The sequence below is a fragment of the Chionomys nivalis genome, chromosome 2, assembly GCF_950005125.1.
Source record: "Chionomys nivalis chromosome 2, mChiNiv1.1, whole genome shotgun sequence".
In the NCBI taxonomy this organism is placed as follows: domain Eukaryota; kingdom Metazoa; phylum Chordata; class Mammalia; order Rodentia; family Cricetidae; genus Chionomys; species Chionomys nivalis.
In genome coordinates, this window is record NC_080087.1 from 131,826,562 (window position 1) to 131,840,803 (window position 14,242).

Here is a 14,242-nt window from a genome sequence, read left to right on the forward strand (position 1 = left end):
TGTCTTACATATATGGGCACACAAGTATGACCCCAGAGTCAAGTAGAAATGTCAGGCATGATGGTATGCGTCTGTAATTCCAGCACTGGGGAGGCAGAGATAGTGGGTACCTAGAGTTTGCTTGCCAGCCGGTCAAGCTTGCTTGATGAGCTCCAGGCCAATGAGAGAAATATGGGTGACATCTGAGAACACCACCAGATTGTTTTCTGGCTCCACGCACAAACAAAAAATATGTATTGTTTCTAGCTTTTGGCTTAGGATGCAGTGAAAGGTTGCAGTTACTCCTACTCTGTTATAAAGAGGGTTGCTAAAATTTAAGGAGACAAAAAGCACATCCTCACTTGGGATAGTGGCAAATGGATAACAGAAAATGTATTTTATCACTTCCTCTAAAATACATGAAATTTACAGAGAAGGGCTGTTTTAACCTCTGAAGAGTATAGAAAATGGATGAATTTGCATGTTCTTACATTTTTGTTCTCTAGGAACCCCATCAGGTAGTAAGGAAAGAACTCTATGTCATGAAGGAAGGGACACAGTAAGGTGGGAGGAACAAAAAGCTGGGAGGAGTTATGTGCACGACAGCATGGTTCTCCTCCTCCTTACAGAGTCTTGCTAAGTAGACCAGGTTGGCCTCAAAATCTCAGTTCTCTGACCTGAGTGCTGGGATTGCAGGAGCCTACCACACTGTGGCGGAGTAAGGCTTAAAGGATGAAGGGAAGGACAACATTCCTGGACAGGGCATCAGTAAGCACTCACTGTAGCTGAGAGAAATGTGTGTGGTCCAGCTCTTTGAGAAAGAAGTTTCATAATCTTGACAGCAAAAAGAAACATACCTGAGGCTAAGCCTTAATCAGAACAGACACCCTACGATTCCTGGAAAATCGCTCTAAATACTTACCGCCTATGCAGGCCACAGTATAAAAGGTGACACCAAATTCCAAACAGCTGATGCTCTGGAAACCATTCCTTACCCTTAAGACAAGATAGCTCTCCACACACCTGAAGCCTGAGGTGGAGTGACAATGACCCTAACAGAATAATCCAACTCCTCCCTAGATGCCAACGGTGCCCTCCTTCCACAAAGAAAAAAATGTGCCTACTTCCAGGCTTATAAAATGACCCATCCCACCCTGTTATTTAAAGTCCTTTGCTGTAGATGGAAGTTTCTGTCCCACCTGGTCCTATGGTCTTTCAGTCCCAAATAAACACTCAGATGCTTGGATTATTAGCTCAGGCTTATTATTAGCTAGCTCTTACAACTTAAATTATCCATAATTCTTGTCTATGTTTAGCCATGTGGCTTGGTACCCTTTCTCAGTGAGTAGTTCTCATTTTGCTTCCTCTGCCTGGCTGGTGACTGTCTTTCCTCTTCCCAGAATTCTCTTAGCCTGGTCACCCTGCCTACACTTCCTGCCTGGCTACTGGCCAATCAGTGTTTTATTAAACTAATATAAATGACATATTTACAGTGTACAAGAGTATTACTCACAGCACTTTGCCTTATGTCTGACTTTCAAGTACTAGACAGATTTGAGTAAGCAAACAAACTGTGACACGAATGTTGGATATATTTCATAGACAACACAAGGTAACTCTAGTAGTTAGGTGATGTCACAGAAAAGGTGCATGACAAATAATTATTTCAGCAGTGCGGTGGACTCTAATAGCAACAGGGATAAAAAATTCCTTTGATCTCATAATATGAATAGAAGTGACAGGGCTGAAGAAAGTTATCAGTATGGTTGTGACAGGACACTAGAAATTACTCATACTAAAAAGCAAGGTGAAAGTAACCAAGGGCTGTGTCATAGCCTCAAACATTGTAACATACGTGAAATGAAATCTAAGACACCAAACTATTAGAAATGCAATTGAGAAATTTTCAGAATTAACGATAATAAATGTGGCAGGGGTAAAGATATAACAACGGGCACTTCTAGAAATCAAAGGTAAACCAAAGACAGAAGAGGGAGGCAAAACTATCTTAAATATGATCAAATATTTTTTCAGAGCTGGAAAGAATTCACTGCCAATAGATACATATTTCTGAGAAATAGATTTAAAATTAGTTTTTGAGGTAAAAAAAATACACCAGTCTAAACCATGGACTAAAAAAGAAATAGTTAAAAGTTGAATGTACTAAAAATTTCCAATTAAAAAATATTCCAAAACAGATGTATCCAACCTATGACCCACAGGCCGCATGTGTCCCAGGGTAGTTATAAATAAATATGAGCTAACACATCTGTACATTACGATGTACATGTCATGTTGTAAAGTCAAAAGGTAGGACAGTCAAGAAAACACCTGCTGTGCACCACTGAGGATTTGAATTTGGATTCTTAATACTCATGTAAAGTCAGGGAAGAGGGTGAACCTGGATTTATAATACCTACGCTGGGAAGGTGAAAACAGGCAGACAGATCCCCCAAGCTCACTGGCCAGCTACTCTGGTCAATATAAGAAGCTATCTACAAGGCAGGTAAGGTGAACACCCATTGTCATTCTCTGGCCTACACATTTATTTGTATGCATGCTCAAGGACGACCCGTGTAAGCACCTGCACATAAAAAATTATCTATAATATGCATATACCTTTTAAAAAAAAGATAAACCAAAGCTGGGTATTTTTAATCCCAGCACCTGGGAGGCAGAGGCAGGAGAATCTCTTGATTTCGAGGTTGGCCTGGTACAGCCAACAACGCTACATAGAAAAAAATCTTGCCCCCAAAAACCAACCTCCCACAGAAGGAGAAGGAGGAGGAGGAGGAGGAGGAGGAGGAGGAGGAGGAGGAGGAGGAGGAGGAGGAGGAGGAGGAGGAGGAGAAGAAGAAGAAGAAGAAGAAGAAGAAGAAGAAGAAGAAGAAGAAGAAGAAGAAGAAGAAGAAGAAGAAGAAGAAAAGAGGAGGAGGAGAAGGAGAATGAGAATATACATCAGAAGACGACAAAATTTTTCTATAAAACGCTAGATAGTACATATTTTAGGGTCTGTTGGCATATAAGCACGCATGGACATATATAACTCAAACTGATTCCAAGAAATTTTAAGTTTTTGATGATTTATCTTTATTTTATGTGCATTGGTGTTTTGTCTGCATGTATGTCTTGTGTGAGGGTATCAGATCCTGTGGAATTGAAGTCACAGACAGAGCTGCCATATGGAAACTGAATCCAGAGCCTCTTGAAGAGCAGTTAGTGCTCTTAACCACTGAGCCATCTCTCCAATCCCCAGGCAATGTCTTAATTATATGTTTTCTTAAAGATGCCTATCTCAAAAGACAAAGATATATGAGGATCAAAAGGCTATCTAAGGATATACTTTGTAAATATTAATTAAAAGGAACCTGTGGTAGAAAATTAGTATTAGAAGAAGCACACTTAATCTTGATTCTTAAATTGTCTGGATTCAGAGAGCTATCTAGGAAAGGTTATTAAAGGGTCTTTTCTTATGGGAAGTTTTTTTTGTAACCCACACCTCCTGCTCCTCCTCCTGAGCCTTCCAGGGCAGTGATTACAGGCATGCAGCCAGCACCACACCAGCCTGTTAGACAACATCTTATTTATTTACACAAGGCTACCAATTGTACCTTGCCGTTGGTTTTGTGGAGCAAAGGGGAGGGTTTGCTACATCATAACTGTGTTCATCTGTCTGTGAGAATGAATTAAGAGATGATTAGAACAGACAGTGCTGATGGACTCAAACTCTATAGACTATTGGGAGGTGGCAGGGACTGTGTAGAGTTGGATCTAAGTGAAGGAAGTAGGTTTCTGGGTATGTCTCATGGACATGACCCCTTCCTATTATTCCTATCTACCATGAGGTGAGCAGCCTCAGCCACATGTGTGTACTGGCATCAGATACAGGTCTAAGGCAGTGGACCTAACTGTCAAGGCACTAAAACCTCTGAATCCATGGACAAAATAAGTCCTACCTACCCTCCTTAAATTTTTCACAGGTATTTTCCAGAGCATTTTTCTCATTCTATTGTAAATCTAAAAGTACTTTAAATAAAAGGTTAAAACTTTTACATACCAAAATGTGTATGTGTACATGTACGTACACACACGTGCACGCACACGAGACAAGGCAAAATTTTACTATTTTAGATGGAGCAGTTAGAGGCAGTTAATTTTTTTGCTTATGCTTTCTAAGTTACTTATAAGAAGCATGTTTTACTTGTAATTTTTTATTTGTAGCAATATGTAAAAATGACTAATTTTTTTGTAACTTGATCTACAAAAAATATTCTAAGATATATTTTTATTTATGGATTTATTTTTAATTATTTATTACGTACAGTGTTCTGCCTGCATGTATGCCTTCATGACAGAAGAGGACACCAGATCTCATTACAGATGGTTGTGAGATCCACCATGTGATTGCTGGGAATTGAACTCAGGACCTCTGAAAGAACAGCCAGTGCTCTTAACCGCTGAGCCATCTCTCCAGCCCTATATTTTTATTTTTAATGGCAAGCTGTACACAGTTGGATGGAGGTACCTTAATATTTATATTTTTTGGAATTTTTCATATTTTTTATAATATTTATTTTCTATAAATCTGCAACCCATATCTTCAATTCTAACCTGACACTGTTCAAATGCCTAGTTTAATGTTTATTTTGCTATTTTTCTTTTGTTCTTCATTGTACAAAGGTCTTTAAGTTTAATCAGGTCAAATCTATTTAACTGTTTACTACCTCCATCTTTGAAAACCTATTCAAATCCTCTACACGGTAGGCTATGTAACAGTAAGGGAAGTAAATAAACTTCATTAACCTCAGAATCATGCCCTCTCTGTGGGAAGAATCCCATCTACATCCCACTGACTCTGCCTGTCCTTTCCAGTGTGGTAGCTAGTGGAACACAAATGGTCCCCAGAGCCAAAGCAAATGATTTACCCCAGTGGTCAGTTGAGGAGATGTCTCAGGGGATAAAAGCACTGTGGAGTAAGCCTACTAGTGCGTCCCATCTCCATGCAGAACACTGGATCTGCAGGACCAGCACTAACGTAGTGAAGTGGTAGAAATGAGGGACTGCCTCTCTAAACAAGGGAGAAGCAGAGAATCTACTCCTGGAAAAAACCAAAACAAAAAATATTCCCTATCTCTATACACTCAGGCGTTGCCCTCAAATGCAGACATCAAAGCAGCACTGCCCCTTCCTTGTTGCCACAGGAAGGCTATGCCCCGGAAGTGCTTCTGCTCCTTCCTCAGGGATCCAGGAAGCAGCTGGCAATGAGGACGAGTTATGAAGACAAGCCATGGCAACTGATCTAGAGTGGTTAATGCACAGCTTGTAAGTGAGAGAAGAGGCCGTGTCCTATGACACTGACATTTTGTGACTGTTGCTGTAGTAATACAGAATGCTTGCAAAATATGACAATTTGGACACTGTAGAATTTTGGGGCTCCCCAAGTTTTTCCTATCCAGTTTGGTATAAGACAGGCTGTGTTCGGTGTACATGAGGGTCACTGATTCTGCTGAAGGCTGCTCTAACTTTTCTAGTAAGCACCTACAGTAAAGAGGACAACATGGTGGTGGTCCTAGAGGCACAGCTTAAAGCAACCACTGCAGTATCAATTTCTTTTGAATCTTGTATTTCACCTTGAAATTGGAGTTTATTTTATTTCTCTGACTCTTTAAACAAAATGGGCACCCCAGGCTAGCATTCTACACTTATTTCCTGGCACTGCATGTCTCTGCTCAGAGGACCGTCAGGGAAGTGACATGTTCATTGGGTTTGTCGCCAGATACAAGTTCAAATTTGTTTTACTTTCTTAAAACACAGACTTTTGACTGCATATTTAGCTTTTCTCTGAAATTTACCTTCCTTTTTCTCTGCAAAGTGGGAATAAGATTTTACCTTGCTATGAGGTAAAACCTATGCACACAAATACAGTGTGTGTATTAGTTTAGTGCTAAAACATACTATAACTTAGCATTAACCAAAGAGTATTAGGGTAATAAGCATTCAAAAATCGGATACTTCACAGAGGTAAATTAAATGAGAGGAGCTACTAGACAGGTATATGGGAGGCTTCACTTCTCTAGACACATGTAAGAGGTCTGACTGTCACAGAAGCCAGATTCTAGTAAAGTCTAAAAAGTAACCTGCAGAAAAGGAAGGGAACTACTTCAGAGTATGGAAAACCTCCCTCTGACGAACAGAACTAAATCCATGCAAAAGCAGTTTATTACAGTTCATGTTTTTAAAATGTGTACACCTTTGTACACCTCATGAAAGCAAACGTCTTGAGGACGGCGGCCCTGTTCCTAACCTGTGTGCTGGGTGGTGGCAGTAGGGGAGTGGTATGGTTTCACATGGACTGCTCCTCAGAAGGCCTGGCTGCCAATATGGCAAGGTTCTGAGAAGTTAGTCAATTATGAGGACTTGACCTCTTTCAATGGACAGGGTCATAATTGCATAGCAAGATGAAGAGAAACTTAGGAGGTGGAACTCAGCTGAGGGGAAACGGTCATTACAGCGTGCCCTTCGAGACGAGGTTGTAATTTCCAATCACTCACAACTTACATTCATGCATTTGTATCAGTGTGAGGTATAAGCATGTGTAATGTTCACATGTGCACATATGTGTACAGGTATGTGCATGTATGCTTGTGGAAACCAGGTCAATGAGTGTCTACTGGAATCACTTCCTACACTATTTCTTTAGTGTGTGTAGGGGAGGTAGCTGGGGGCATGTGTGTGCTGCAGCAGCACACAGAAGGAGAACACAGGACGTTGGGGGAGTCCATTCTCTCTTCCCACCATGTGAGCCACTACCAGTCTCCAGACATGTCTTTCCTCTCTGCTATGAGGCAGGACAATCCGCTCCACTGCAGGATCCTGGCCATGATGTTCTGCCTCACCACAGCCTAATAACAATCGTGCCATGTGACCACAGACTGCTGAAACTGAGTCAAAATAAATCTTTTCTTCTTTAAATTGATTTCTTAGGTATTCTGTCACAGTAACTTTCAGAACACTAACATAGAAAAATTCAAATCTGAAAAGAAAATAAACGGAGAAGAAGTGAAACTGTGTCCATAACGGTAAAGGAACAAGCGCTCGTAACGGGTAATCCTCTAAGCAGGTAAGAAGCTGTAATGCTAGTAGACTTGTCTCAGCTGCTCAGGAGCCTGAGACAAGAAGACTGAAAGCAGCCTCCCTAGGCTACAGAGTGAATTCAGGTCAGTCTGGGTAACAGACTAGGTAAAAGACCCTGTTTTTTAAAAGAGGGCTGGGGGTCAGGGTCCAAATCAGTGGTAGAGTGCTTGTCTAACAGGAAACCGGCCCTAAGGTCAACCCCCAATACAAGGAAGGGACGGGGAGGAAAGAAGCTGCAGCACTGACTCCTCCTCAACATGGCCTCACAGCCTCTCCATCTTTTTCTTTAAGGGGATGGATCTCTGCTCAACAGAGACAAATTACAGACATGATCTGAAGTGCCTTGTAATTCTGATTACTGTGTCTACTTAGAATTGTTTTCTTTATAAGTGCTTCCGCCTTAGATTTTATAACAATGTCTTTGCTTGAGACTTCTTAAATGTAATGGTTTATTTTAGAAAAGGTCAATCATTTCTTAACAAATACTTTAAAACTGAACACATTAACTTGCAATTTAATTCATATTTTCAAATACTCATATTTTCAAATTTAGAGACATATGTGAACACAGCATTTAAGCATCGGGAATAGGTACCTGTTCTTCATTAGCCGGACCTCTCTCTTCCGCGCTGCTTCTTCGGCAGGCTGCGTAGGGAGTGCTGGAGAGGACGCCATAACAACTCCAGGGGCGATGGTGCTAGTGGGTGCCGTGCGGATCTGGTACGTCTGCACATCGCCAGAGGCAGCTGCGAAAAAGAGCAAACAAGGTATGAGATACAGATAACCAATCTGATTGAGTTGTGCGTCAATCAATCTAAAGATACTTGGATTAGAAGGGAAACGGAACAGATGATTCTGGCTAAGAAGAAGATGCCAATTTACTGTACTGTTAGTACAGGTACAGGTAAGGATGTCTGAGTGTCTCTGCTGGGTCTTACGTTTACGTTGAATTGGAATAGAGATCTATTCTGTGATTAACATGCTTACCAACCTTAAGTCTAAAAGGAAAGTGAGGCCCAGCATAGATGATCTTCCTAGATATAGTCCTCAGTGTCTTCCTTTGATTTGGATAAATTCATATTAAAAAATTTCAAGCAGACTCTTGCCACGACATAAAAACGACCATGATTTTTCATAAATAGCAAAATGGAAGAGAAAATAAGCATATGGTCAACTATTATAAATTTCTAATTCAAACAAAACTCAAAGTATGAAAAAGTGGGCTACTGGGTGCCAATCATAGTATATGTAAACATATTATTCTTTAATATAAGTGATAATAAATAAACTCAAGCTGGATTTTTTGTTTGTTTGGTTGGTTTTCTGGGACAGGGTCTCATTATGTTGTCCTGGCTGTCTGGAACTCAATATGTAGACCAAGCTAGCCTAGAACTCAGAGATCCACCTGCCTCTGCCTCCCAAGGGCTGAGATTAAGGATTTTCTAACCATATAATCTACAATATATGAAAAGAAATCACAATTTGTCTATTATTTGCTTCTAAAAACAGTTTAATGATAAATACTGTCCTAATAAGTAACCTAATACTATGTGAGAGATTTTGAAAGTCTTTACAAAATCATCCATCAGTTAAAAATATCAGTTGTATCATCTGAGTGACAAAGATTTATATACTAAACATGTTACCATCTTCAAACTGACGTTGAGAATTCAAATTCACTGACATCCTGCTTTACAATTTTTTGAGTACCTGCATGTAAAGTGAAAAGGTGTTTTACTCCCATTAATAAGCAAAATATATTTTCAAATATCACTGGTCTACTAACAGGATATAGTGTATAACTATATTAGGGATTGGTTAGATAAAAGACTTTCTCTTGGTATTTTGGTACCATTTAAAAGTAATTATCCATGGTAAAGGGATATAACTCATTAACACAGGCAACATTTGTTATTAACAAAAATATTTTTAGAAGCAAATGTTATTATTTTTTCAGCCTATCAGTTTTTAATCTGGTCTATACTATGAACTGTCCAAATGAGTTAATGGAGAATAGTTAACACTCTCCAGACTCCTGAAATAAAGGGAGTAAACGGAGGAACAACCCAAATCCTCTAGACCATTGAGGACTTAAGAACAGTTGTTCTCCAAAGAGCAGAAAATTTACATAATGACCTATGTTCTTTGGAACTTTTTATTTGAAATCAAAATTGATGACCTTAGGAAAACAATCTAAGTTTCATATGTGTGCATGTGTGTATACATATATACATACATATGCATATATAAACAACAGGACAGAATGCACTAAAACCGCTTTAATATCGACTTAGCACATATGAGGTAGGGGTTTAAAGGGGGGGGCATAGTAGCTGGGTGTTACTTGAGTCCATATAGCCTAGCTGTGATTTCTTGAGTTTTTTTAATTTATCCTATTTCTCCTATCCCTGACTACTCAAGGGACTAAAGATAGGTAATACCCTTTTAAAGCTAAAAGATAGTTGTTTTTATGCCATGACATTTTTGTCCAAGTGAAAAAATAGAAAATTTTATGAGAATTTTATTTATGTATTAAGTGCATACATAGCTAAATCTTTAATATCTAATCTATACTGAATAAACTATTTTAATAGTGCTTTGCAATATACTTACTTTTCCTGAATGTACACATTAATTTTTAAAAGAATATACCACATATATAAATTCTTAATTCCATTACCTTGAACAACAACTTGGTTGCTGGGCACTAGAATCTGCTGTCCATCAGTGGTCTGTGCATACTGTAGAATAGTGGTACCCGGCTGAGTGGCAGCTGCATTGGTCATGGTTAATGTCTGAAGGCCCTGTACCCCATCGGTACCATTGTTAGCCAGCTGTATTGCTCCTCCCTGGGTAATGGCAACTAAAACCCAATGAATTTTATTGTTACAAGTTTAATTAACACCACATAACCTTTAAAACGCACTAAACCCATGCAATTGGCAAAGCATAATGTGAAATCATCACTAAGCAAGACTCGGTATATTCAAGTGAATGTGTACTCAGGAAAGCATATCCAGTTTTCACAAGAGAAGTGTACTCACGAGCTATCCTACAATAAATAATGCATGGTGATAATAGTGAACTCATTTACACTGGAGGTTCTCCTTCACAGCACCGTTCACTGCCTCGGCTACTATTTTATATCTGCTGCCCTAATCGTATGCATTTCTTGTGGGCGGAAATTAATGTAAGAGGCACCCAATAAATGCTTGTTAAATATAATTCATAGAATCATGTCACTGAATTATGTTTTCTAACTCTTAAAGCAATTTATAAAATCTGTCAGTAATGCACTTAAACAGCCATGTGAATAGCATGCTATTTCTCAAGGGGCCAAGGCAGAAAACTCACTTGAGACTACGACTTTTGAGACCAACCTGGAGAAAAGTGGTAGGATCCCATCTCAACATAAATAATTTTAGATTAAAAAATAGATAAGTAATTTAAAAAAAAAAAAAAGAAAAAGAAGAATCAAGTAATACGCTGCTGGCCATGAATGTTTAAGACCTTTGGGCTCAGTCGCTAGCACATGCTACCCATCATCCCCACCAAAAATTTTATCAACGGAAGAAACGAAATAGCCTGGACCATAGTAATATGAGTGTCTCCTAAAGCTTAAAATTAAAGCCCAAGATCATCATTTAGATAAAGTATCTCAACACATTTTAACTCCATCTCTGAGTCCTCATATAAGGTCTTCCACTGACTGATGAATAAACACATCTGCCACTATTTGGCAACTGGAAATTAATGAATACATACCTAACAGACATTTCCTTCTTAAAAAACCTAAATCACCTTTATACAACACTACACAGAAAAAGCTAAATGAACGAAAATTATTATCTTTCTTTCTTTCTTTTTTTTTTTTTTTTCTGAGACAGGGTTTCTCTGTGTCTTTGGAGCCTGTCCTGGAACTAGCTCTTGTAGACCAGGCTGGCCTTGAACTCACAGAGATCCATCTGTTTTTGCCTCCCAAGTGCTGGGATTAAAGGTGTACACTACCACCGCCTGGCCGATTCTGTTACTTTTCTTCGCAATCTAAAAACATCTGATTGTAGAGATGTGTAGTTGTTATAAACATTAAATAAGATCACATACATAAACATTTCTTTGAAAATGCTTCATAAGATTTAAACATGTTTTTCTAACTGTGTAATATTTACTTGTTCACCTGATTATTTTAAAAGAGTAAGATAGCTGGGCGGTGGTGGTGCACGCCTTTAATCCCAGCACTCGGGAGGCAAAGGCAGGCAGATCTCTGGGAGTTTGAGGCCAGCCTGGTCTACAAGAGCTAATTTCGGGACCGGCACCAAAGTTACAGAGAAACCCTGTCTCGAACCCCCACCCCCCAAAAAAAATAAAATAAAAAATAAAAGAGTAAGATAGTTTCAGCAAAACAAAATTCATTAAAACAAGAATAGAAAGATAATTGTAACTTATCTCTAAGTGAACTTAATGACTACCAAGAAATACAAACTAAGGAAAGATTATGTTATATTTTAACTTAATCTAAACACAATTACATTTTATTGGCTGAGATTTTTCTACATGTATAGGACAACTTATATAAAAAAATGAAAAAGGAGGGATATATACAATCCTTCCTACAGGGAAAGGACGAGAGAAGTTTACAGTTTATAGTTTATATAAACCTCTAACCCTTATCTTTGATAACCATGTTAACTAGGTTAAAAATATAGGGCTTTAGATGACTAATTTTCCAAAAGATCCGAGTTCAAGCCAGCATCTACAAGGCGGCTAACAAACATCTGTAACAATGGCTCCAGGGGATCCAAAGTCTCTTCTGGCCTCCATAAGCACCACATACATATGGTGTTGACATACATGTAGATCACTCATACATATATAATAAAATATTAAGTTTAAAAATCAACAAGTTACAAAATACACAGTTTGCTATATATATGAGTGTTCATTATGATGCTTCTTAGGGGAAAAATGCAGAATGTAATGCTAAATCAGTTTCATCAAAGGCACACGTGCACATACAAATATGACAGTGGATAAAATGAATAAAGCTTAAGAAAAACTCAAAGTACTAGTATATTTAAATATTAATAATTAAATACTAACTATTAATTTTAATATGAAACATTCAGTTGTGGAGGGGTTTGAAAAGTAAAGTATCTAAGGGGACCGGACGGCAGTTAATCGTATACTTTATTTCTTCTTTTCAGTTTCTGTATGGTTTGTCTAAAACTCATCCTTTCTAGTTCAAGTGAGACTCTCTGCAACAGTGAATCTATTGTTCATAGGAATGTGTTATACCCCAGTATGTTCATGCTTATGGAACCATCTTGAATACTTAAAATTATCTGGGTATGAAATTATCTTAAACACAGACAGAAACCCTGTCTCGAAAAAACAAACAAAAAACTAAACACAGAGAGGGGGATATCCTTTACAGCTGCCAATAAAGAATTTATAAAGGAAAAAAGATTCATCTAAGCTTATTTAGCTTAGTTAACATAGATAGTAAAGTAGTTTATCAGAAACATCAGACAGATGACTTAGTGGCTAAGAGCGAGCTCTTACTCTACTCCTCTTGTAGAGGACCTGGGCTTGATTCCCAGTAACAAATTAGGCGGCTCACAGCCACCTGCCACTCTAGCTCCAAAGGATCTGATCCAGAGGGTTTCCAGAGCAGCTGCACACATGAGATGCACCTAAATTCATGTAGGCACACACACACATAAATAAAAATAATTAATATTTTAAAAATTCCCTATAAATAATATCAAAAGTTTCAGTTTTGGAAAAGCTAAAAATACGGCTTTAGGTATCTATTTTTAATACAGCTAGAATATAAATTGCCGGCAGGCAAGCCAACATTATGCTGACATTAAAAATCTAGTAATTTGTGTGTGAATCATGTAAGAGATACACTGGAAGGTAAGGCTAAAGGGGAAAAAACAAAGTGACATTTACACAAATGCTTTTTATCAAGTCAAAAGTACCTTCTAATGGATCCAGGTAAAAGATCAAAACAAAAAAAAAAGGAAAAGGTATGACAGAATTAAAATCAGGGCAGATATGAAATGGAAATTAATGGTTGTCAAAGTTAAAATTAAAAAAAAACACAGCAGGGCTGGACCAGCTAAGAGCACTTATTGTCCTTTCAAAGGACTCTGATCAATTCCCAGCATTACATAGTGATTCACAACCATCCATAACTCTAATTCCAGGGGATTCTGACTCCATCTTCTGACCTCTGTAGGCACCAGGCACAACCACAGTGCATAGGCAAAACATTAATACACACAGTGCTTTATTTTCATTTTTTCTGAGACATGATCTCTCTGTGTAGTCTTGGCTGTCCTGTAAGTGTCCCTAGCCTTGAACTCAGAGAGTTCCTGCTCCACCTCTGAGTGCTGGGATTGAAGCTGTGCAGCACAACCCTGGCACAGACAGAATGTCAGTTTCAGCAGCTATGTTCCTACTTTCAGTCACTGCATCACCTTTTAGACGACAACAACAATAACTGAACACAACGACACTCCCACCTGAAACCCTAAACACAAAGATTTTTAAATGTTATTTTTAGAAGGCAGCATTAGATAAACAGTTAAACTGCTGGAGCTATTTTTGGTCTTCATCATAGTGTTCCTTTATCTGAAGAGTACACATCTTAACATTGTGAGAGCTAAATCTAGCTATTTAGTCCTTCAAAGACTTTCAGACTGCTTCATGAACCTGTACTAAACTGAAGAAATGTAACTGACTTAAACACTTACGTACTTCTAACACTAGAAACGAAAGCCTTTTCATTACAGGTTTCTGACAATAGGGCAAACAACAATGGCGGCAAAAACCTTGGCATTTATCACTTCTTTAGAGAGAATCTAACAGTTTTCATAACAGAAAAACTTATTACTCACTGTACTGCCCACTGCTAGTCTGGTAAATTGGAGTTGGCACCGTTACTGTGGTGATGGCAGGGGCTGAAGTCTCCTCTTCTGACTTTTCTTCTTCAATCCTTGGCACCCCTGGTGCGTCAGAAGATAAGTCATTCAAAATTTTCCTAGAAAAATAAGGAGCTATTTTAATTAAGAATAAAATTCACTAAGAATAAATTATACACATCAGAAAACTGCTAACATAC

At 38.5% G+C, this 14,242-nt stretch overlaps 1 protein-coding gene across 6 annotated transcripts in view; it reads right to left on the bottom strand.

Annotated features, from left to right (window-relative positions):
- The window catches only part of Creb1 (cAMP responsive element binding protein 1), a 61,770-nt gene that overhangs the window by 10,198 nt on the left and 37,330 nt on the right, over nucleotides 1-14,242 (bottom strand). For 5 of the 6 annotated variants that reach the window (XR_009055977.1, XM_057754568.1, XM_057754546.1 and 2 more), the window contains 3 exons: nucleotides 14,019-14,161; nucleotides 9,794-9,976; nucleotides 7,709-7,859 (listed from right to left, as the gene is read on the bottom strand). Coding sequence is in view for 5 of the 6 variants with exons in the window: in XM_057754568.1 (XP_057610551.1) it covers nucleotides 7,709-7,859; nucleotides 9,794-9,976; nucleotides 14,019-14,161 (477 nt within the window). In the remaining variant the exon portion in view is untranslated. The remainder of the gene's footprint in view (nucleotides 1-7,708; nucleotides 7,860-9,793; nucleotides 9,977-14,018; nucleotides 14,162-14,242) is intronic. The other variant, XM_057754576.1, reaches the window with a different exon arrangement.